The sequence below is a fragment of the Phaethon lepturus genome, unplaced genomic scaffold, assembly GCF_000687285.1.
Source record: "Phaethon lepturus isolate BGI_N335 unplaced genomic scaffold, ASM68728v1 scaffold12802, whole genome shotgun sequence".
Classification (NCBI taxonomy): Eukaryota; Metazoa; Chordata; class Aves; order Phaethontiformes; family Phaethontidae; genus Phaethon; species Phaethon lepturus.
In genome coordinates this window covers 4144-28130 of record NW_010522655.1, presented here as the reverse complement: position 1 = coordinate 28130, position 23987 = coordinate 4144, and the positions used below count along the sequence as shown (strand labels likewise).

Here is a 23987-nt window from a genome sequence, read left to right as displayed (position 1 = left end):
GCTTCTGCGAAGCAGGCGCCCGCTCCCGCTGCTAAGCGTTAGTGAGGGGCCCCTGGAAGATGCTAGCATTTTGTGCCCTTAGCTTATGGGTTACTCGTCTAGTGAATTTAATGCTAGGTGCGTCGCACTTGGTAGCAAAAGCAGGTGTTGTCACTTTCTCCAGCCCCACAACTGGAGCTTCAGAAAATGTGCTTTCCATTTCTACGAGGCTGCTCAGAGTGGAAAAGCATGAACACTGGCTATGCTTTCTCTTTGCAGGTGCTGAGAAGAACTGCAAGATCCCTGTTCCTCTCAGAATGGCTGTAAGTGGCTATGAGGAAATTCTCAAGTACTATGAATTGCATGAAACCATTGGAACAGGTAGGCTTAATCTGTGAATGCACACAGATGTGTGCAATATTATCTAACCACTTCAGTGTTTAGTGAGTACAGATTAACTGTTACTGCAGGATCTATACATCATGTTTCAAGTGTGTATTTTGTGGGGCAGTACTCTGAAAATGTAATTGGAAGTTCATAGCAGTGATCACTTCTTCCTCTAATGAAGACGCTGCGCATGATGCATGCTACGTACTCCAATGTAACTGTGAGATTACAGGCAAGAAAGCATTTCATCACACTGAGCTTTAAACGTCTCTTCTTCAAATTCTAGGTGGGTTTGCAAAGGTAAAACTTGCACGACATCTTCTCACTGGTGAAAAAGTTGCAATAAAAATCATGGACAAACTTGCTCTTGGGGTAAGCCAAAAGATACTTAAAAGTTGGTAGCATCTTCTGCTGTTTTGATGGAGTTCTCAAGGTCACAGAGGTGCAACGTGTTGAAATGCTGCCTGCTTGTGCTGTTGGCTATTGACCGATGCTGTAGGCTTGAAAGAAATTTAACAGAAGACCACAAATCTTGTGCTTTCTTGTGGAGAGGGCAACATTCTCTGTCTGTAAAATTGAGGAAATTAAATATTATTACAGTAATGCACACAGAATTAGCTATTTTACATCTGCCTCTGGGTTTTGCGGATCAATGTGCCAGAATTGTAGGGGAGTAATAGTAGAGCTGTGGCTGGATTCAATTTGAGCAGTTGAATTGTATGTTGACCTATACACAATGTGAAACTTTATGTTGCACAATAGTTTGATGCTTACTCTGATGTAAAGGCTGTCAAAGTAGCTCGGAATTTCAAAGCTTGCTGTTGTGGTCTCTTAGGATGACTTGCCTCGTGTTAAAATAGAAATTGATGCCATGAAGAACTTAAGTCACCAGCATATTTGCCAGTTGTATCATGTGATAGAGACATCCAAGAAAATATTCATGGTCTTGGAGGTAAGAAATGGTGTGTCTACCATGATGAAGGTTTTAGCTGTAATGGTAGACGCTGACAGTTCAAATGAAACAATTCTTAGAAACTTATAGAATCATAGAATAGTTTGTGTTGGAAAGGACCTTTAAGGGCCATCTAGTCCAACCCCATGCAGTGAGCAGGCACATCTTCAACTAGATCAAGTTGCTCAGAGCCCTGTCCAACCTGACCTTGATGACTGTGTTCAAGATGCTTTATTTTTAAAATAAAGCTGGTAATACGTTCTATCTTCTTGTAAAAGCTGCTCTTCACTGTTTAGAATAAGTGAAATAACTCATTCCTAGCTTGTGCTTCAGTTATATTAAAATAGCATTAGCAGGATATGCGGGACCCCGGAAGTCCCATGTGGTTGTCACCTCCTGGGCAATTTGTATCGCCTGTGACGTTAGCGTGGTGCATCCCTTGCAGCATGACAGGCAAGAGCCAAACTTAGCCTGTTTGGTCTGCTGCGATGCTGACCTAGGGCATGCTTTGGGATACTTGGGCACTGCTGTGATAAAGCAGAGGGAATGGGAGTGCTGTCCAGTGCTCTCATTGTTTAGATTTCATTACTGTATTCTAAATGTGTTCTCATTTTCCTGTCTTTTATACAGTACTGTCCTGGAGGAGAGCTGTTTGATTACATAGTTTCTAAGGACCGTCTTTCAGAAGAGGAAGCTCGAGTATTTTTTCGGCAGATCGTTTCAGCAATTGCTTATGTCCACAGTCAGGGATATGCCCACAGGGATCTCAAACCAGTAAGCCTGATAGTAGTCAGATTTGCATAAATAATAGGGAACACCCACTGTTATTTTTCCATTGGGAGCTGGAGTAAATTATGCCTTCTCCATTCTCTTGTGCTTAGAGCTCTTTAACATCTAAAAGAGCATTATTTCTACTTGCTTCTGTGTTCCTCAGCTGAGCTGGATGTGGCTGTATTTGAGGAATGACCTTCCTCTGAAAGAGAAGCAGAACAATGCACTCCCACTGGGAGTGGAGCAGAGACTTTGAATGTTGTTTTGGTGTTTTTGTTATCCCCCTTGTTCCAGCATGTACCTGGGGAGAGCCTTTATGGTGTTGCTCTGTTGTGCAAACTGTTCTGTTTTCATGCCTAAAGGAAAAAGTGACACTGATAGTTTAAACAGGTGGTGGCTAGACAGAGGATGTAGGAGGAGATCCATGCTACTGAACTCATCCAGTGGCTTTGCTGTCATTGCAGAGTTTAAGCATAGGTTTAGGGAATGGAAGACTTGAGTCCATTTCTCCTTGAAGGGGTTAGAAATTTGCATATTTGGAGATGCTGAACAAACGTCTTTCACTCAGCCTCTCCTCACTGAGCAAGCACTCGAGCCCCCTGAGCAGACTGTGTCCATCCACTGAGCTTATTTCAGTTTGATGTCTTTCCCGTGCTGGGTGCGGGGGCAGAAACTAGACACACCATTCTAGCTGTGCTGAACAGAGGACTAGACTAACTTTCCCCAGTTTACTAGCTGTGCTCCTTTTAATACAACCCGTGATATTGCTGGCTGCCTTTTCTGACAGAGCAGACTGCTGCCTTATGTTCAGCTTGCTGCCTATCACTGCCCCCCTTCTCAGGCACTTCTCAGCAGATAGGAGCCAGTATTCCCCATCTGGAATATATTCATTAGCAACTGATCAAAATCTCCAGAGGAGAGCTTTAGTTAATTTCTAGCTGCTAATTACTAGAAGAAATAAGATGAAAGAAAACGTGGTTCCTTGGATACTTAGCCTATAGAGCATTCATTACCACTTTCTTTTGCCAGGAAAATCTGCTGATTGACGAGGAACATAATTTGAAGCTGATAGACTTCGGACTTTGTGCAAAGCCAAAGGTAAGAGTATCAGTTGCTTTCACAAGCAGTGAGTAGAGTAGAGCTAAATCAGCTATGGCAAGCACATAAAAAATGCATGTTTGACTTCTGAGTGCAATGCGGAGACTTGCCCAAAGATTCTAAATTCAAGCTGTTTGCATATTTCTTCTCCAATCACAAATTGCTTGGTGGGGCCTTAACTGTTGAGACAGCGGTTAACTGCATGTTATGACCAGACTGTTAGATCCTTTGCTCCTCTTACATTTCATCTTTTATCACAATGTGAGGCAGAGATCATCTTGTATTTATAGCACCTGCTCTCACATATAAAGACCTGTAATCTAAAGCTTATGTTAGCATGTATTTTTCCCTAATAAGTTTCAGTGGTGTATGTCTTTTTTTTTTCCACAAGATTTGTATGTGTGTGGAAATTGTGGATTGAATCAAATAGTTTATTCCGGCTACGTTTACAAATCATCTGGTTCTATATGCTTGTACTGAGTTGTTTCAGGAGTTTAAAATTGGTTTCTAGGAGCCTTTTCTATTTGTCAGCTTAACATGTGAGGTGGGTGCTGTTAAGAAACAATTTAATGGGAAGAAGGTCTTAATGATACAAAGACAGTTACTTGCCCCTAGATGGTTGTACTTGACTCAAGTTAGAGCATCTTGCAGGCAATCAAGACTGTTAGACCATCATCTTGGTGGTATAATGTCATCTTATTCTGATCTGCCTAGAACAAAGCTTGGGCAAAGTAATAACATGGTTTTAATAAGGAAATATTTTTAGTGGTTCTTCATTAAGTTATTGCATTAAATACTGGTATAAATAAACAGCTAGCCTCAGGTCCAGTAGTGCTTGGATCACTTCTTCCCAAAGTTCCATCTCTCTTCTCTTCGTAGTCACAAAGGGAAGTATTCTTATCAGAGGAGGAGCTGTGGAAAAGACTGGTAGAATAATAGATGAATTAGCATCTTGAGATTTGAACATTTATAGGATACTCATGGTCTTAGACAATTTTTGCCTAGTGAAGCCATATATTACACCAAAGGAAAATATAAAGTGAATGTAGATGCACAGCAGAGGAAAACAAAGCCTCTGAATCTCCTAATACGTTGTTGCTAGAAGGCTTAATCTCTGTTAAAGCCAGTTCTTCTCTCTGATTGGTTTTCTGTGTTACTCTAGGGTGGCCTTGATTACCACCTGAACACATGCTGTGGGAGCCCGGCTTATGCAGCACCAGAGCTCATTCAGGGCAAAGCATATATTGGCTCAGAGGTACGTAGCACAGTTTTGGGTTAGGTTTTTCCCCCTTGCTGTGTATTTAGAGGTGCTGAGGTTCAGATATGCACACTTGATTTCTCTCTAGAATACTGATGGAAAACATTGCCTAGGTAGTTCTCAGAAGGTGTTGTGACTAGCCTCAACAGTCACTGCCTGAAATAGCACAGTCCTCTTGTCCACAGATCATGTAGCTGGCTAGTTCATCTCTGACTAATTCTTTGCTGTATCTATTTGTTGCTCCCTATTTTAGTCCCTCTGAAACTAACTTAAACGCCTTGCTTCTACTGCATATTCTTTCAAGCAGCAATTTTTTGGTTAATTATCCAACTCTTGTTGGATGACTTTTGTGCAGTCTCAGTATCTTGTATGTTTTACCAAGCCTGTCTTTAGCTTGAAATTCATATATGAAAACTTGCTCTCTTTGTACTGCACAGTGTAGTAAAATTTGAGAGAAGAAGAAATTTGGAGTTTACTCTGCTTTGATTCCATGTCTAGAACATTAAGACCTACTACTTGCCTTTGTCAATCCATACAAAATGTTGTAATTGCAATCCCCTTAAACTTCCTAAATTGCTATGCTGTTGGAATGCCCTGGTTTTGGCTGGGATAGAGTTAATTTTCTTCCTGATAGCTGGTATAGAGCTGTTTTTTGAATTTGGGATGAAAATAATGTTGACAAGATAGTCACGTTTTTAGTTGTTGCTAAATAGTCAAGGACTGTTCAGCTTCTCATGCTGGCCTGCCAGTGAGAAGGCTGGGGTGCACAGGAAGCTGGGAGGGGACACAGCCAGGACAGCTGACCCGAAGTGGCCCAATCAATAGTCCATACCATATGACGTCATGCCCAGTATATAAACTGGGGGAGTTCGCTGCAGAGGGCTGCTGCTGAGGAACTGGCTGGGCATCAGTCAGTGGATGGTGAGCAATTATGCTGTGAATCACTTGTTTTGTATATATTCTTATCTTTCTTCCCCCCAGCCCCCTTAAACTGTCTTTATCTCAACCCACGAGTTCTACCTTTTTTTCCTTAAGATTTTTCTTCCCCCATCCCACTGCAGGGAGGAGGGTGAGCGAAAGGCTGTGTGGTTTGTTTAGCTGCCTGCTGGGTAAAACCACAACAGTCCTTTTCACAACATGGATGGAGTCAGTCATTTTTCCTTTTACATGCTTTTACACCACTGTTGTTGACCTATAACCCCTGCTTGCTTTCCCCTTTTGTTTTCCATGAAGTCCAGTGCTTTTCAAGCCTCCTTTTTCTTTATGGTCTAAGTGGGAATTACAGTATCAGATGGTGTGAGACGTGGACCTTTTTGTGCCTGTATAGAGAAGAAGCACTAGGGCTTTAAAAGTTGATTGTAACTGTGCTGGCAGCTATTGTAATCAGTAATATGTTACTGTACAAAATCCCTTGTGATGCATCCAAGAGTCCTGAGGGAACTGGCTGATGTAGTTACCAAGCCATGCTCCATGATATTGGAGAAGTCCTGGCTTTTTTTGATGCATCCAAGAGTCCGGAGGGAACTGGCTGATGTAGTTACCAAGCCATGCTCCATGATATTGGAGAAGTCCTGGCATTCAGGGGAAGTACCTGCAGATTGGAAACAGGGAAACATTACACCCATTTTTAAAAAAGTTAGCAAGGAGGACCCTGGCAACTACTGACCTGTCAGCCTCATCTTTATGCCTGGGAAGATCTTGGAACAGATCCTCCTAGAAGCTACGCTAAGGCACACGGAAGGCAGGGAAGTGATTTGAGACAGCCAGCATAGCTTCACTAAGGGCAAGTCGTGCCTGACCAACCTAGTGGCCTTCTATGATGGAGTGAACACATCAGTGCACAACGGTAGAGATCTGTAAGTCCTTTGACATGGTCCCCCACAACATCCTTCTCTAACTTGGAGAGAGATGGCTTTGAGTGGGCTGTTGGGTGAATGAGGAATGGGTTGGATGGTCACATCCAGGAGGGTAGTGGTCAACAGCTCAGTGTCCGGATGGAGATCGGTGGTGAGCAGTGTCCCTCAGGGGTCTGTGCTGGGACCAGTACTCTAATATCTTCATTGATGACAGAGACAGTGGGATCAAGTGCACCCTCAGCAATTTTGCAGACACCACCAAGCTGAGTGGTGGGGTGGCATGCCTGAGGAACAGGATGCCATCAAGAGGGACGTGGACAAGCTAGAAGAATGAGCCCATGTGAACTTCATGGAATGAAAAACCAACACCTGGGTTGGGGTAACTCCTGGTATCAGTACAGGCTGGGGGATGAGGGGATGGAGAGCCACCCTACAGAGAAGGACTTGGGGGTCCTGGTGGGTGAAAAGCTGGACATGAGCCGGCAATGTGCACTCGCAGCCCAGAAGGCCAACCATGTCCTGGGCTGCCCCCAAAGCAGCGTGGCCAGCGGGGCAAGGGAGGTGATTCTGCCCCTCTGCTCTACTCTGGTGAGACCCCCCTGCAGGGCTGCGTCCAGCTTTGGAGCCCTCAGCACAGGAAAGACATGGACTTGTTGGAGAGGGTGCAGAGGAGGCCACCAAAATGCTCAGAGGGATGGAGCACCTTTCCTATGAGGACAGGCTGAGAGAGTTGGGTTTGTTCAGCCTGGAGAAGAGAAGGTTCCGGGGAGACCTTATTGCAGCCTTCCAGTACCTAAAGGGGGCTTAAGAAGAAAGATGGGGACAGACTTTTTAGCAGTGCCTGTAGGGACAGAACACAGGATAATGGTTTCAAACTAAAAGAAGGCAGATTTTGACTATCTATAAGGAAGAAATTTTTCACGAAGAGAGTGGTGAAACATTGGCCCGGGTTGCCCGGAGAGGTGGTAGATGCCCCATGCCTGGGAACATTCCAGATCAGGTTGGACAGGGCTCTGAGCAACCTGATCTAGTTGAAGATGTCCCTGCCCATTGCAGCCGAGTTGGACTAGATGACCTTTAAAGGTCGCTTCCATCCCAAAGATTCTATGAATTTGATTTAATTTTTGCCAGTGAAATCCTTGTAGATTGAAGGTAATGCAGCAATTCTGTCACCTAAGGAGGGGGTATTGGTTTTACTAGTGCTCTAGCTTGAGTAAATTGGAAACTGAATTTGGGTTGTGTGCTTTCACCTGCAATATAAAGTTCTGTCCAGAATTAAGGAGCCTACTTTTCATGAGTTGTATGTGGACTTTGCCAAAGGGGGAATAGTACCTCTCTCTAAGCCATTTTTGGTAGATCAGGTTTGTGAACTTCCACTCAACTTTTATTTTTTTAGGCAGATATTTGGAGCATGGGAGTACTGCTGTATGCTCTACTCTGTGGATTTCTCCCCTTTGATGATGACAATGTCATGGGTGTCTACAGGAAAATAATGGTAGGTATTGATGGTGCTAGAATACACTTGGTGCTAGAATACAGACATTGCTAAGCATTATGAGAGGCCTTTGCTTTTCTGATGGCAGAACCAGTTGAGATGTGCCTAGGGTGAAAAGGTGTATCTGCTGAATTTTCTTACACTTTGTTACTTCTCCTATCAATATTTTTGGATTTGTTTCCATCTTCGATTGGCTTTTGCAGTACTCTTGCTTGATGCTATAATAGGAAATTGAGCTTCAGGAGAAGCACTTTCTTGCTGGTGGACTGGATTTTTGTATCTAAGCCTTTATTTGGCTTCTCCCTGTATTGTGTGGAATAGAATTACAGTCATTTGATTTACCAAAAATAATGTTTTTAAATGTCAGTTATTCTTATGTCTAGGAAAAGCAGGATTCTGCATCTGTTGTTATGTTTTCCTCCTCCAAAATGAGGAGGACATGTAAGACACCATGATCAACAGAAAAAGTTGAATAAATAGTAAGTAATAGAATTCAGGAATTGGTTCTGTTTCCCTGTAAACTCCTCCTGATGCAGCTAAACAGCTGTTGACAAACCCAAATACATCTCAGCAACAAAGTTGTATTTTAAAACACTCAATGAAATTTGAGATTTTGCTACCACCAAAAAAAAAAAAAAGTCTGTAAGGTTTACAGTTTGCTTTGTTGCTTGTTTTCCTCAAAAAAAAAAAAAAAAAAAAAAAAAAAAAAAAACCAACCCAAAAACTCTTCAAGAGCGTTCAAGGACTACTCTGGTAGGAGGGAACTGACAGCTGATCTACACAGGAATGTTTTTGGGGTGCATAACAATCAGAGCTCTATAAAGTGCAGTATTAGTTCCTCAAATGGCATGGCTTTTTAGTCTGGAATTGGACTGGACTTGAGTACCTTGACAGAAGATCTGTAGGAAGCTCAGTTTGAGTTGTTGTAAAGAACTTAAAAAAAAAAAAAAAAAAAAAAAAAGCAATGGCTAACTGATGCAATGAGATTGTGTAAAGGTGCTGATATTCAGATAAGTCACCATTAATGATATGACTTTCTTACTTGCATAATCATAAAATATCTCGAGTTGGAAGGGACTCATAAGGATCATTGAGTCCAACTCCCTGCTTCTCGCAGGACTACCTAAAACTAAACCATGTGTTTAAGAGCACTGTCCAGATAATGTTAGCAAGCACTTGCAACTTCTCAGTAAAATTGCTATAAAGGGGAATCAACTAGGTCATCAGTCAGACTTGATACTACCTTTCCCTCTCTGCTTGTGGTGTGAACCGTGATGTCTACCCATAAGGTTAGTGTAAGTTAAGAACTTTGTCCATTTATAAGCATACTTATGTAGGACAACAGAAAATGCTGTATGCTGGTCATTATGCCAAGATGCAGAACGTGGTAAATGATCAAACTGCTTAAGGTATTCATTATATTAAACTTTTCAATAGTTAAAATGTGAACAGAGAGCTTAGGTGTGGAACGGAGCTCTTAAGATCATCAAAGATGATTTCTATAGAGTTATAGTCGTCTGACCTGCACAGGAACTAAGAGTTGAGTCATTTGGACTGACAGTGTTGGCCAGTGAAACTTGTTTAAGTGAACTGAGATGACCAAGTTTTAAAACTTAGTCTGAGTGCAGTTGAAAATCGATAATGTCACAGGTGTTAAGATGCAGGTTTGCTATTTCCACTCTGAATATGTTTTAATTTTATGTGGTTGTGAACTGAAAATTGCTTGAAGTAAGGACACTTACACACTGCTGTGGAATTTAATTTCACACATTACAGATCCTGAAATTTATTGTAATCTCAACTCAGAACTATTGTTCTAAGTTGAAGTAGTAATCTGCTACTTGACTCTAATTAGTATCATATGACTTACGTGCGGTGTTTCTTTTCCTGGAATGTTCCACATCTCTTCATTTGGAAATACTTGAATAAATGCCTTTACTTTTTGAATGAAAAACCAAGCAGTGATGTAACTTCTGTAATAAAACTTATATCTGGTGTGATCTTATGCATCTGGTAGGTATTGCAAGCAATTTAGCTTCCCACATCGTCCTCAGTCAAGTAGATATTAATTTTATTTTTCTTTGTCTCATGTTTTGTAGCAATATGATAAAACCAAAATGCAGATTACATGTGTTAGTTGACTTGGCTTAGTTTCAGAGTAAAGCTGCATTGTGAAACAGCCTACAATCTGTTTGTAAATAGCTCATTAGTAATGTCTGTAAAGATGTAACTTAAATTCTTTAACCTGTGATGTCAAATCAATACATACTCTGCTTAGAAATGTAGGTTGCATATAATACCAAGTGTTTTGTTATTAAGGCATTTCTTTGTAGAAAGAAAACTGCTATGACAAATTGATAGTTGTTTCAAAATGGCTCTTTACTGATATTTTTTTTCTCTATTTTCATTGAGAATTAAATGATCCTTGATGGTGAATTTGGTTTGGTTTTTAGCTACTGTTGTTCTACCTCAAATCTGAAAGCGACTCTCCATTTTATTCTAATCAAGAATGAAAAAAACACAACCACCCAACCAGTAAATAATTTAACTGAAAGGAACTTACCTCTTAGATCTGTAGCCTTTTTCCTGTCTGTAGTATGAGTAAAGATTGAAACTTTAGCATTAAATGTAACCTATTCAAAAAAAGAACAGCTAAATGTTGAAGATGGTTTATTTTTAATGTCTGAAAAGTAGTGACTTCAATGAATATTCACATTTCAAAGTGCTAATATAGCTCGTTCATGTTCCAACATGTTTGTACTTCTAAAACTTCAGTATCGAATTGATATGATGAAGCAATGCAATAGATAAGGAGAAAGTTAGTTGCAACAGTCGACTGAGATGGAAATGTCACACAAGCTGAGTGGGTAAAAACTGCAGCTGATAAATAGCATTTTCCATACTGATACAGCTGGGTTTTAGTACTACCAATAAATTTATTCAAGTTATTCTTAAAGCTAAGTTTGCATGTGCCTGCTGTTCTTCCTTTTTGATCGAGTACAAATGTCACTAGTAATTTAGCAGTTCCTTTTGAGCTAGTTGTTGAAGCGTCATTCTAAATCCTCTTCTTTTCTGCAGAGAGGAAAATACAGTATCCCAAAGTGGCTGTCTCCCAGCAGTACACTACTACTTAACCAAATGCTGCAGGTAAAGGTATTGCTTCTATTCAATAGATCTATAAAGTACTACTGCATAGGTCAAATCATTACATCGATGAAAAAATTAGTATTCAGCATTTAAACAAGAAGTTTAATTCTTAGAAATTTTTGAAAAGATTAATACTGCCTTCTGCTGAAAATTCTGAGAAGAATGGTTAGATGTAGAAATAATTAAAGTTTAAATAAAACAAAATCTTCAAGCAGCCTGCATTTGGTTGTTCTCAATTGTGCTATATAAATAAAAGCTCTTTTATAAATGAAGCTAAACATACTGAATATGCATTTGGGCTACATCTAAGCAATCTTGCCAACGCTAAATACTCCTGGAACTTCTACTGTAACTGTAGGTTCTATAACTGCTCTTCACAGCTCACGTGTTTGATTGATTTTCCTTTTGGTGAAGCTATGAAACAGTACTGGTTTCCATTTGTGCTTCTAACCACACTAAAAGTCCAAGAAGACAGCAGAGTATTTCTTCAGTGCTCCATGTTTTGAGTATCAGCTTGATTTTTACTTCCCACTAGGTGGACCCAAAGAAGCGGATTACAGTTAAACATCTATTAAGTCACCCTTGGCTCATGCAAGGTTATTCTGATGCTGTTTTGTGGCAAAGTAAATATGCAGTAAGTACACTTGCCAGATGAACACTGAAGTATTTAATGTAATCTTTACTGGCTTGCTACCATCCTCACAGTATGGGGGTGTGAAGGCATTTCTCCAAAGCCAACTTTGAGATGGCCATTGCTCATTTCTGATCCTTCTTGCTCTCACAATATTGTTACTTTCTCTTGATTTCTCTTGTGGAAGAACTTCAAATGTGTTTTCATTGTATTCTGCAGCTGATGCTTAATCTGCAAAACATCTGACTTGTCATCAAAGTGTGAAGTATTTCTGCATATGAATGGCCAGTTGATTCTCTAGGCTGCTTGGTCAATACTTTGTTTAAGGTGCAAAACACAAATATTCTGGAGACTGTTAGACAGATTATAGTTTATCTTGTATTTAGTCCTCACTGAAAATTGCTAGTTTGAATAAAAATTTTACTTCATTGAAAGTATGTTCATCCTATCTCTCTATCACTTGTTTTACTGTGTCAGAGACTAAGGTAGTATGGAGAAGAAAAAAAAATAAACTAGCTCGCCGTAGTAAATACTGAGAAGCTGTGAATGTTTTTGCAGCCAATGCTTCCCATTGGCCACTGGATGCCACTGTTTCTCTAGATAAAGAACAGCTTAACTGTGCTTGCAGCATCAGTTCTAACTGGCTTTAGAAAAAATATGCATGTCTGATAGCTTTGAATATTTATGGAGAGATGAAAGTGTAGCTTCCGTTCTAGTAAAAATATCCTCTGCTGTCAGGCTTTCTTATTTGAATTCACAGCCTCTCACCGAGCAGGGGCCACGCTGTGAAGTTGCTGGAGTTGTATGACTTTTTCAGTCTGTTCCCCACAGTATATGGCTATGATGCTAACTCTTTAAAATACAAGGTATAAAGTCATGGTTGATTGACTCACCCATTGGGTTTCGTGACATTGTCATAGTCAGATATGGATTATGAGACAACTTGAAAGCCTCATGCTTCAATATCTATCATGTTCTTGCAGCTGGCACATCTTGATGAAGACTGTGTAACAGAGCTTTCTGTGTTTCATAAACAGAGCAGGGAGACTATATTGGAATTAATATCAGAGGTAAGTATATATCAGTAATTTACAGTAATACAGTAAATAAACTTATTGTATTAACAGACTAATGCTCACTTATTCTAAAGTATGAAATTTTAAATAATTTTCAGACTTAAGGAGCCCCTGCAGAACTCCAGAACCTAGCTGTATCTTATAACTACAGTTCTGAAGTTCAAATTTGGTGGGTTTTTTTTTTTTGCTTTTCCTCTTTTAATTGTGCTTGTGATGTCTTCTGAACCCTACTGGTATTTTCCTACCATGGTAAAATCTTTCTGAATCTCTTTAAGTCAAAATAATTACAGAAATTTGTAGTTGAACAACAGACACCACTTGCTGCATTAACTCTTTGCTTTAAAATGGTTCAATAAATAAGAGGGGAAAAAAAAGAGTAGGAGAAACATATCAGCGCATTACCCAGACAGACTAAAAAATATATATTTTTGGAGTTACTGTTCACAGTGTTTAAAAAAAGTCAGTATGTTTAGTCACTTTTGAATACAAGTGACAAAAGCTGAACTGACTACTTCTAGATGAACTGTACAAATGTTAGCAATGACGTTGCAAGCTGTAGGAAAGACTTAAAACATGATACATCTGAAAATTATCCCTTGAAGTTGAATTTTTTGCTTCTTTATACATGGTGGCAGTGACACATTTCTTCACTTTGGAAAAACTGTTACGTTTTCCACATAACTGTAGTAGAAATATATTTTCAAAATGTGTGTGATACTTAAGGTGGATTTGTGGAGTTAATACTACTTGTTCTTCAGTGATAGAAAATAATCTGAATAATCGGTCTATATGGGAGAAAGTCCTTCCAAATAGGTTTGTAGCACTTGCATAGTCCTTTACTGGAGGAGTTCTAATCCTTTATAACAAATTCAAACTAATTGTACTATTCTGCAAACATGTCAAGCATTGTACACATGTTCCTCACGCAAGCAGAGTTGCTGAAAATAATGTAAAAAGTTGGTGCTGCTCATGGGGAAAGAATGGCGGGGGGATGGGCACTTCAAAAAATATTGAGACTCTGGTTGAAAGATTGGCTGAACTGAATTAATAGTTTTGCCATTCACTTCAGTAGGTAGATTCTGGCCTCAGCATTAGTTTTCATGCTAGTGAATGTACTACAAACTTGCAAAGTACGACCACCATAGTCTGTTTCTTGATCTCAAACACATAACGTGAATCAATTTAAGTCTGAAACTACACTTAGGTGATCCAACATTAGGGATACACATCAGGTAGAAAAACTTGCAGAAATGCAGAAATGTTCAGAAAGCTGAGCTTGCTTTGTACTTAGAATGTTTCCAATGAGAAGATTGAAGTACTTTTTTTTTCCCCCTAGTGGAAATACGACCAAATGTCAGCAACTTATCTCTTGCTTCAATCCCAGAAGGCTCGTGGCAAGCGTGTTTGCTTAAAGGTTCCATGTCAGACAGCGCATGCCAGTACAACACAGTCATCAGGCCTCGAGGTAAGTTTTCAAATGCAACAGAATAGTATGCTGATTAAAATGCTGCTCTGCGTTAACAAAGCTCTGCCTGGGAAAACAGACTAGTGCCCTAAATGTCAGTAGGAGAGCGTGTGTGCAGTCAGCCAAAGTCTTGGTCGTTAAAGAGTTCAGTCTCATTAACATGCTTTAGCAAGCTGAGCTGTTTCTAGGAATTGACATTACTAGAATAACTGTCTGGGAGGACATGGCGCATTATGAGTGTACCACATAGAATCTCCCTTTGGCTACTCATGGAAATGGACTAAAATTGCCCATTGTCTGGCCTATGTGATCATTCCCGATTTCCTCTCCCCGCACCCCTGCCCCCCCAGCCCCGTGATGCCTAACTTATGGCACTCTTTCACGTTTGTCTCTAATATTTTGGTACCTTGCTAGTTGGATTTAACACAGCTTGGTAAGGAAAGTCTTCTGAAACATTCTGGCACGTCATCTGACCAGCCTGCTTTGAGATGACATGGACACTACATGAGCTGATGGCCAAAGCGGAGAGACCATTCCTTCCTTATCTGTTTCCTTTTAGAATACAATTCCGGAGAAGATTCTGCTTATTTTGAGTAAAGGAAACAGGTTGCTGATACTTTTCTGATGAATTGGATTCTCAGTTGCTTTTGTGTATCTCATGGTAATTTCTGTTCTGTGGTTTGGTGGCAAAGTGCAAATAGGGCACTTTAGACAAGTCCTAAAGTTGCTAAATTGCAGTATCATTTGTAATATGTAATGTTGGTGATACTCACCTGTGTTTGACAAACTCGAAAGCATTCAATAAAATTGCAGACTTCCTATTATACATTCCCCCTTGAACTGTAGACATCTGTTTAAAACTTAACTAGCTATCTGAATGTGCTACGCTCTGCATAGAAACAAGCACGCAGAATAAACACTTTCTTATGTATCGGATTCAATTGCATGTAAATCATTTCAGTTCACTCATATAACTGCTTTGAAACCTAGATGAGAATTCTAAGGTTACCAGTGCTGCATAGCAGATCATGAATCATAAGTGTTGCTAAATATGCATAATGTGATTCCCATGATCATGGTGGGTTAGTCTTATATACTCAGATGATTTAAAAGTGAAGATTCTCTAGAGTCAGTAGTGCTGATGCTGTGAAGTTACTTCATCTCTAGTAGCATCCTTGGTAATGTGATCTGGATAATGCTACTATTTAGCATATGCATTATGCCTTCACAGGTGATTGTGAAATCATGTCTACACAACACAAGAATCTATTAGTCCTTCTACAGCATTCAGGACACATTTATCTTACCTGCATGTAATTCATCCCTTACAGCATGAATTTGCTGAAATATCCAACTAGCAAAATTCTCTAGCTAGAGCTAGAAAACATTGTCTAACATAAAGACATCCAAGCAAACAGAACCTGTAACTTAGCAGGTTTCTGAACTTGGTGGCACAAGCTTGTAAATAATACTGCCTTATTTCAAGCAGTTTGATGTAGAAGGATATTCCAAAAAAATCACCATGGCATGAATTCCATCTGGAACATGGCAGCCAAGAAATCCTATTCAGGCATTCATATTGTAATGGAACAGGATTTCAACTACAATAGAAGAAAAACTAAAAGAAGCCTGTTAGCTTCTTGGCTATAGCTAGCAGCACCCTAGTAAGGGTTTTTTAGTAAGTCATCCTAGTAGGTCTGGTAACATACCAGGAAGCTCTGTTTTTGTATCTAACAAAAAGAGCTTGTGGTCCAAGTCTTGAAATCAAAGGCACGTGTGTTTTGTGAGTTGCTTCTCTTCTTGACACGGGTCATAAAAGATGACTTGGTAATGGTGCTTTGAGAATAATTTCACATCTGGTTTTGATGGAAATGACAAATTTCCATCAAAATTGACTTCAACATTGAAGTCACATTATAAAACTTAGGTCACTGCTATGGGAACTTCCATTAGCTGTTAACCATAATTAGGAACTTAAAAATCTAAATCTTATTTCTTTCTAATGACACTTTGCTGATGAAATCTTCCTTTAGTCATGCAGTGGAATCTCAGCTGAATCTTTCTTTTCAGTCTGAAAAAACTATGACACATGAAGGTATGCCAGACTGCAGTGAAGTGCTGTGTGTGTTTGAATCTGTGGATTTTTCCTAATATCTAATCTAAGCCTCCCCTAGTGCAACTTGAGGCCATTTCCTCTCGTCTGTCAATTAGTTACTTGGGAGAAGAGACCAATACCCATCTCAGCACAACACCCTTTCAGGTAGTTGTAGAGAGCGATAAGGTCTCCTCTCAGCCTCCTCTTCTCCAGACTGAACAACCCCATTTCCCTCAGCTTCTCCTCGTAAGACTTGTTCTCCAGACCCCTCCCCAGCTCCGTTGCCCTTCTCTGGACACGCTCCAGCACCTCAAAGTCCTTCTTGTAATGAGAGGTCACTTCTGATGCAGCTTCACTGTTGCAAGAATCTCTGTTAGAAGAATTTATTCTACATACTTACAGAACAAAGCAGGTGTTTGAAGAATAAATAGTAGTTCTTTAAAAAAAAAATAAATATACTATTCTTAATTTAAAAAAAAATCTTATTGTACATAAAACTTATTACACATTTAAATGTTTTGTGGACCCTGGCCAAGGGGAGTTACTGACTGAGTAAAGAAATATTTTAAATATGTAACTGAACATAAATTGTGGCTCCTTCTAGCTGTAGGTCATGATTCATTTGATGAGAACTTGAGCTTTGGCATTTGATTTGCATAAAAGCAGCAGCTAGGGAACAAGTAAATAAGTCAGTGAGGATTTTAAAACTGATGGGAAAACAATAAGGTCCAGAAAACAAGGTCTCAGAGCTAGGCTAGAACTGGACAAGTCTTTGAAGAAGATCAACCTGTCTGTATTGGACAAGAAAATTCAATGAAGCAATTAAAATTATACAATTAAACCAAATGAAAATTCTTAGCTGTGTTTAGATGAGCTGGTGAGGAATAGTCTCAAAATTTGCACGCTGAAGGATTTACAAAAGCAGATAAACATCTCAAGTCTTTTGCCATTTATTCATTAGCAGGTTATAGAGGGAATCATAAGTATTGAAGAGTTTTTAACTGTTTTGCTCAATAGGCAAGCATTGTATGGTATTTTTAACCTGCTTCAATTTTAGAATTTCCTTGTCTGTAGCATTCCTGAATGTGACCAGAATACAGCAAAGGATGCCTCTTTTTGTTACATCTCTCGTAGAATTCAAGGCATGATGCTCAATTGGATGATACAGAATTCACACTGTCAACTGCAGTGACAAGAAAAGTGGCATCAAAGAAGCAGGAAAACAAAGAGAATGTTGATACAGAGTCAGGTTTAGGAAATGAAATACTCTTTGTGCTTCCTGCTCCTGAGACTCCTTTTACAACGAATAAGAACGAGATGCAAGTACACACCATACCCTATCAGGCACCTGCCTTTAAAGGTACATTAAATGTAACTAATGAAAATTTAGAACATATTTGTTGCTTAGAAATGATTGTAAATTTGAATATGAACACAATACTTGTGTATCCAACACATCTGTTTCTGGAAGACTTAACTTTTTTTTGCCATATTTACCAGCCTGGTTCTTCTAGTACATCTGGTAAGGTGCTGCAAGAGGTTTAAGAGGTTTAACCATACATCGGGGCATGTAACTTGTTATGTTAATTACAGAAGTTGTAATTAACATAACAAGCTTACCATATCACACGTGCATGCCTTTTGGCACACTTTGACATGGAGCCAAGTGCTGTGTTCCTGAAACTTGCACCTGGTTCCAATTTTCCATGGAGGTTGAGAACACAATTTCCTCAATACTCTATGTTTTCTGTATTACCTCAAGTGAAGATAAAGGAATACTTTTGGTCAAGTCTGCTTTTATTGCTTCTTCTAAAAGAAATCGAACTTTTGGATTTCTCATGGTAGCCTATTAGCATTTTCACAGTAACAGTCCAGTGCAGCAGTGAAAATACTTCTGTTAACAATGTGTAGGTCTTAGAGTTATATGATAGATCACAGAAATCTGTCTAAACTATGTCAGCTTCTTGGAGTTACCAGAAATTTCTGTCCTTGCCCTGTCTAGTCCATTCTAATGAAAAAAGATGGATCCTGATGATATAGATGCACATTTCCATTCCCTTCAACGATTAACATAGAAGCTTTGGTGTTGATACTGTAAATGCTGGCTCTGCCCTTCAAACGCTGAGGACTCATTACCATTGGAGACTCCTCTGTTCCAGATGCTAAGGAACATTGTTCAGAAACAATTTTGTCAGGCAAATTCAAGTTACAAGGGATCTTGGACATACTGCTTGTTCAATGACATGCTTTGTAAAGGATTCAAGGAAGTGCACTACGAAGACTAGTTGTCTATATGAGTTTGATTTTTGCCTTAAGGTTATATGCAGTAACTTGTGAAGTTTTGCTTCATGGTAAGTTTAAAAGGCAAAAGTAGGTACTCTTCTCCATTTCCCACTTCAGAAAATGCTTTCAGCTCATTTTAGTGAGATATTTTTGAGGATTAAGCAATTAAAAGGTAATTCTTTGTTTCTTTGAAAGATCTTTGATTTGGGAAAAGTATTAATACTTTTTTAGAGACAGAAAAGTAGAAGTAGTCATTGGAAATGTTGAGGTCATCATCACTGGGACAGGTGCAATTCTGTAGAGAGCTGAAACTTCAAACATTGAAGTTGGATTTAATTGTAACAACTCATTTGCTAGCTGTTTCACTTGGTGCTTGCTTCTGCAGAGTCAAAACCATGCTCTGCAGAACTCTGTTGTTGTGTGGGTAGTAGAACCTTTTAGTTATGTAGTGTGTATGGCCATAGAAACATGGCTGTATAAACTCACACCCTTCATATAAGGGAAGTGGCTTGATGAAGAATGCAACTATTCAACACAGTGAATTGCTCAGTATTTATTCTGGGACCAGCGGCAGAGCAAGAAAGCAATTCTAATCCTCTTTCCAAATTTCTAGTGTTGGACTGCATTGGTTGTTCTAAGGCTTGAATTGTAGAGCACTGGGGAAATCAGAAGTGTTTTTTCTTTGTAGAGTAGGGGTAGTGTTGTTATATTAAAAACTTACTTTATCGTTCTGAAGATACACCTGCAATAGAAAAGGGGGCTGACTTTAGAAATACATTTTTAGTCATGAGAAGTCCTTGCTGAAGAAAAAGTCCTTTATGCAAAAACATACCTGCTTTGGCTTGGATGCTTTCTTTCAGAGAAGCAGTTCACTAGAGTCACCCCAGTTAAGAAACCCACAAAACCAACAAACACAGATGAACTGACAGCAGCTGAGGTTCTTCCCGAAAGAAGGTAAATGTCTAGTTATTTGTGTACACTTCTGATTTAGAACAGGAGTACCTTAATCCATGTACTGCCTCGGAAGCCTTGTTACAACAGCAAACTATTATTTCCATTGTCTTGGTAATAAACCTTCCTAAAACCTCTTTCTACATTCACTAGAAAACGCTGAAGGCAGAGAAAAGTTTTAGAACTATGTAACTCAATTATCTTGAGAATATATTCCTATTTTCCAATGTAAGTTCCTTGTTATTCCCGTTCCCCAGAGGGCTGCAGTTTTTATATACAGCTCTGGGTTTAAATCTCAACTGACTTTCGAACAGAAACTCTCATAATATGCTGTACTTGCTTTGGTTTTCTTCATTCTGTCAGGTCTGGTAATATTTTAGTGATGTATCTGAAATAACTGATTTCTAAACACTGAGGAAAAATAATTGATTAATTTGTTCATGTAACAGGTGTTATTCAGTGGAATCAGATCTTGACCAAGCCCATGTGGATGGCAGCCAAAAGAAGAGAAAAGCCAAAATATTTGGAAGTCTTGAAAGAGGCCTAGATAAAGTGATCACAATGCTTACACCAAGCAAAAAGAGACGATCCACTAGAGATCATCCAAGGACACTTAAGGTATGGTTGCTGGAAAAATCTTACATGAAAAATATAATTACTGAAAACATCCCATATATTTAAAAATGGTCTTGTGAAAACTTCAGTGATCTGACTTGCCTGCATTCTACAGTACCGTGCAGTTCTCTTGCTGCATCTCTGTTAACATGATCATGTTCCCTTATCACCAAGAGATGTCGTGTTAGTCTGGGCTCAGGCAAGTCGCCAACAGATCAGTGGAGGAGTTCGGCCATTGCTTTTTATATCCGATCTAAACCAAATGTGAGGGAAGCAGGATGGTTTTAAAGGAAACCTAGCTGAAAAATTTTAATCATGTTATTTATATATAGAGATAGTGCTAGCTCTTCCACTGAAAAAATTAATGGATTTTGATAACATTCCTGGCTTCTGTAGTCCAGGAGTGATATGTCTGTTCCAAGGTAGTCTTTAGATGTCAAGAGAACCTGAGATTAAACTTGAAGCCTAAATAACTACAATTTATAAAAGAATTCCTGATGCTGTCAGCATAACTTTATTTTTAAAGCTTTGATGTCCCTGCGTCCAAGGCAGTTGGCTACTTATTCTTCTTTAAGGAGCCATAGAAAAGGCAATTCCAAAGGCATTGCACAGAGCATTTTTAAATTAGATTAATAATTTGTACCTACCAAAGTTGACTCATGAGGTTAATACTAGTTTTGCAGAATACACATCAAATGGCATTTGCATAATACTAATGTAGTGAACAGAATTGTATACATCACTCAAAAGGAACTAATATACTTCAAAAGTTATACAAGGAAGAATTTATTCTTGAGTCTGTAGATGACATGTTTGAAAAGCATGATTAACATGAAAGAGGCAAGGCTGTTACTGAGACATAAACGGTTCTGTAGAAAAAAGTGATGCATCCCTTCAGCTGACTGGGTCCCGGCGCTGCAGCTTTTAGGACAACTACTGTCCAGGAAGAGCTTTCTATCAATGGAAGGACTACTTTGTGTTTTGCAGCCTGTGTAAATGAAATTCAGCTACTGTATTCCAGGTGGAAGCTTTTCGAAGAGGCACTTGTCAGAGGCAAGGTGGCAGTCTTGCAAGTTCAGGACACATGTTGAGCTATGAACCTGAACAACTCATTGGACAGGAGTCCGAACTGTGCAAATAATTCAGGAACCTGAGGAATTGGAAACAAAAGCTATATCTTCTAAAGCTTTCTAAAAGCTTTTGTCCTTCTGCATCAGTTTCACTTGTCCATAGTATATGCAAAATTACTGATGCATGTCTAAGGACACTGGACTACCATAGGGGAAGATAGAACTTTATTTCACAATGTTGCACAGTTATGGCAGGGAGCTGCATATGTTTTAGGCTGAATAAGAACTGTAAGAACCCATCTTTTACTCTGACTTTGCATCCACAACCTATGTTCATTTCTCAAGCTATTTTATGATCTTGTCTTCTCTCATCTGCTTCTGTGACTTCAGAAGCTAGATCAAGCAGTTGTGGCATATTACGGTTGGCATACACTTTCTCCCATTACATATGGGTGTCTGAAAGTTGTTCAAGAGGTCACTTACTGGACGAATCTGTTATATGAAATATTAGATGTGATATAAAAATCCCTATAACAGTAAACTTATGAGTAGTAAGTTACTTTTTTTCTTTAAACATGGTGATGCTTTAGGCCTAGAAAAGCTGCATGGTGCCATGCCTGTTCCTTGATATGGAAGTTCTCAGTCTTGGCTAGACAACGCATTATAGGTGGTCTCCCAACTGTGGAGTGTGCAGCAGGGTGCTCTAAGCACAGTCATGTGGCTGTCTTCTGTAGTCCTCTCTAGGAATTACCTCTGGCTACATGCCAGACTTACAGTAGCCTCTGTTGCTGCCCTGGCCCATCACTGCTACTTTGGATTTTATGATGGATTACAGTTCATACATGCTTTGATAGTAATTGTCCAGTAGTTGTTGCTTAGTGTTCCTGTTGCTACTACAATGTCTTCATTATCATAATATTGGTAAGTTGAAGCATTTGTCACTACAGTTAGCTGTGCTGAAGCTTGCTTTCTGAAAAGTTTTTGTAACATCTTCAGTTCTAGGAGAAAGATACATTTTTTTCCCCTGACTTTTTTTTTAAATGAGATTACTATTTTTAGGCACACTATAACGTTACCACCACTCAGCTACTGAATCCAGACCAACTATTAAATGAAATAATGACTGTTCTTTCAAAGAAGAATGTGGAATATGTTCAGAAGGGGTAAGTGTAAAATATGATGACTTCAACTTATATTTGTCTAAATAGTCAATATTCCAATCCTTGATAAAGCGAAGTACTTAAACTTACTTTCTCAGCCCCACATTGTAAAATACAGTAGTTTTATGGAAAGTGTACAGGACACTAAATTAACATGTGCAATAAAATTTGTCCACACAATGCAAAATGATCTTTGACTGACACATACAAACCTGTAATAATGAGGCAGCTCTTACAGACTGATGTGAATTTTGTGTTTCTTGTGAAATTGTAAATACAAAAAGTTTGTTAGGGTACAGTCACATGACCAAATTGGACAATTTTGGGAGATACTGTGGATAACTGTCACAAATGAGGGTTAAAAGGTATGACATCAGCATTTAGCCAAGAGATCAGCATATTTTAAAAACTGCACAGAATCCATACACCTTCTTGTGGATTAATTTAATTTGTAGGATTTACAAACTAGACCAAGGTACTGAGAGTAGGATTGATTCCTAGTTCTGATCAAAGCTTAATGTCTGTTTCCTGATTTCCCAATGCATGAAAGAAATGTTGTGCTCACTTAAGAATATGCATTTTCTAAAGTTCTTGAATATTTAAATGCTAGGCATTGTAGAACATCAGAGTGTACTTCAACCTCTGATGCATTTCCCAGCTCAAAATTTGGAAGGGTATTGAATTCATAGAATGGAATCATAGAATAGTTTGGGTTGGAAGGGACCTTTAAAGGTCAATTGCAGAGAAGTATCTTCACCCATTGTAATGATTTCAACTTCACATTCAGTTTTTCCACTTTTCACACCAGCTGAGCTGTAGCCAGCCTCTCGGCAGCAGTGTCTCTGCAGAGAGGAAAGTGGCCTTGTCTAGGGAAAATGTGGGAACACCTCCATCCTTCCAGCTCCACACTCTGAGAACAGAGTTCTGTGGCTAGCTGTGGCTCCTATGGCTGGGTATGATGTTGCTGCTACATGTTGGTACTTGGGCGTAACAATAGTGTTCTGGGACTGACATATTCAAAACTTTCACTTTCTGTGAAAGCTGAAAAGCACTTTACTTCTGTGAAGTGCTCTTATTAACTCAAAATTGCATTCCAGAACAAACATTAAACAGTTCAATGATTATTCTCTTTTTCCTTTGTTTTGTACAGTTATACCCTGAAATGTCAAACACGGTCAGATTTTGGCAAAGTAACTATGAAATTTGAGTTGGAAGTGTGTCAACTCAGTAAACCTGAAGTAGTGGGTATCCGGCGACAGCGGCTTAAAGGTGATGCCTGGGTCTACAAGAGACTGATGGAAGACATCTTATCTAGCTGTGACATGTGACTGGCTGATGCATGCGCTGAGAAAGCAGCAGTTTTGGACTGAGGCTTTAATCATAATGTTATAGAAAGGTCTGTTCAGAAAAGCAATTATTTGTCACATTCACAGCTGTATTTGAAAAATCTGTCATCTTTCTTGGATTTTTAACCATCCCTTTTTGTACATATGCCTTTTGTATGTTTCCTTTCATATCAAGTTTGTAATAAATTTTCTGCAATTGCAAGTCTTCTGAAATACGGTTCTTTAAGCTGTTCCCCATCTTGCGTATTTTCCATTTATGGGGGTTAAAAAAGTATTGGTGTTTGTATGCTGAAGCTTATTTTGGTATGTTTTCAGTTATCAAGTGCATGTGGTACAGAAAGTCATTTGCATA

At 39.2% G+C, this 23987-nt stretch overlaps 1 protein-coding gene across 1 annotated transcript; it reads left to right on the top strand.

Moving 5' to 3' along the window:
* Nucleotides 1-296: 296 nt before the first annotated feature.
* On the top strand, nucleotides 297-23617 carry MELK (maternal embryonic leucine zipper kinase). Its single transcript, XM_010281881.1, has 18 exons — nucleotides 297-360; nucleotides 653-738; nucleotides 1202-1318; nucleotides 1949-2092; nucleotides 3119-3187; nucleotides 4350-4442; nucleotides 7698-7796; nucleotides 10875-10943; nucleotides 11479-11577; nucleotides 12558-12644; nucleotides 13987-14115; nucleotides 16186-16259; nucleotides 16550-16622; nucleotides 17345-17570; nucleotides 19354-19447; nucleotides 19894-20062; nucleotides 22189-22292; nucleotides 23440-23617. Exons 1-18 carry the CDS (start codon nucleotides 297-299, stop codon nucleotides 23615-23617), a joined length of 1974 nt encoding a protein of 657 aa, XP_010280183.1.
* The last annotated feature ends 370 nt before the right edge of the window (nucleotides 23618-23987 follow it).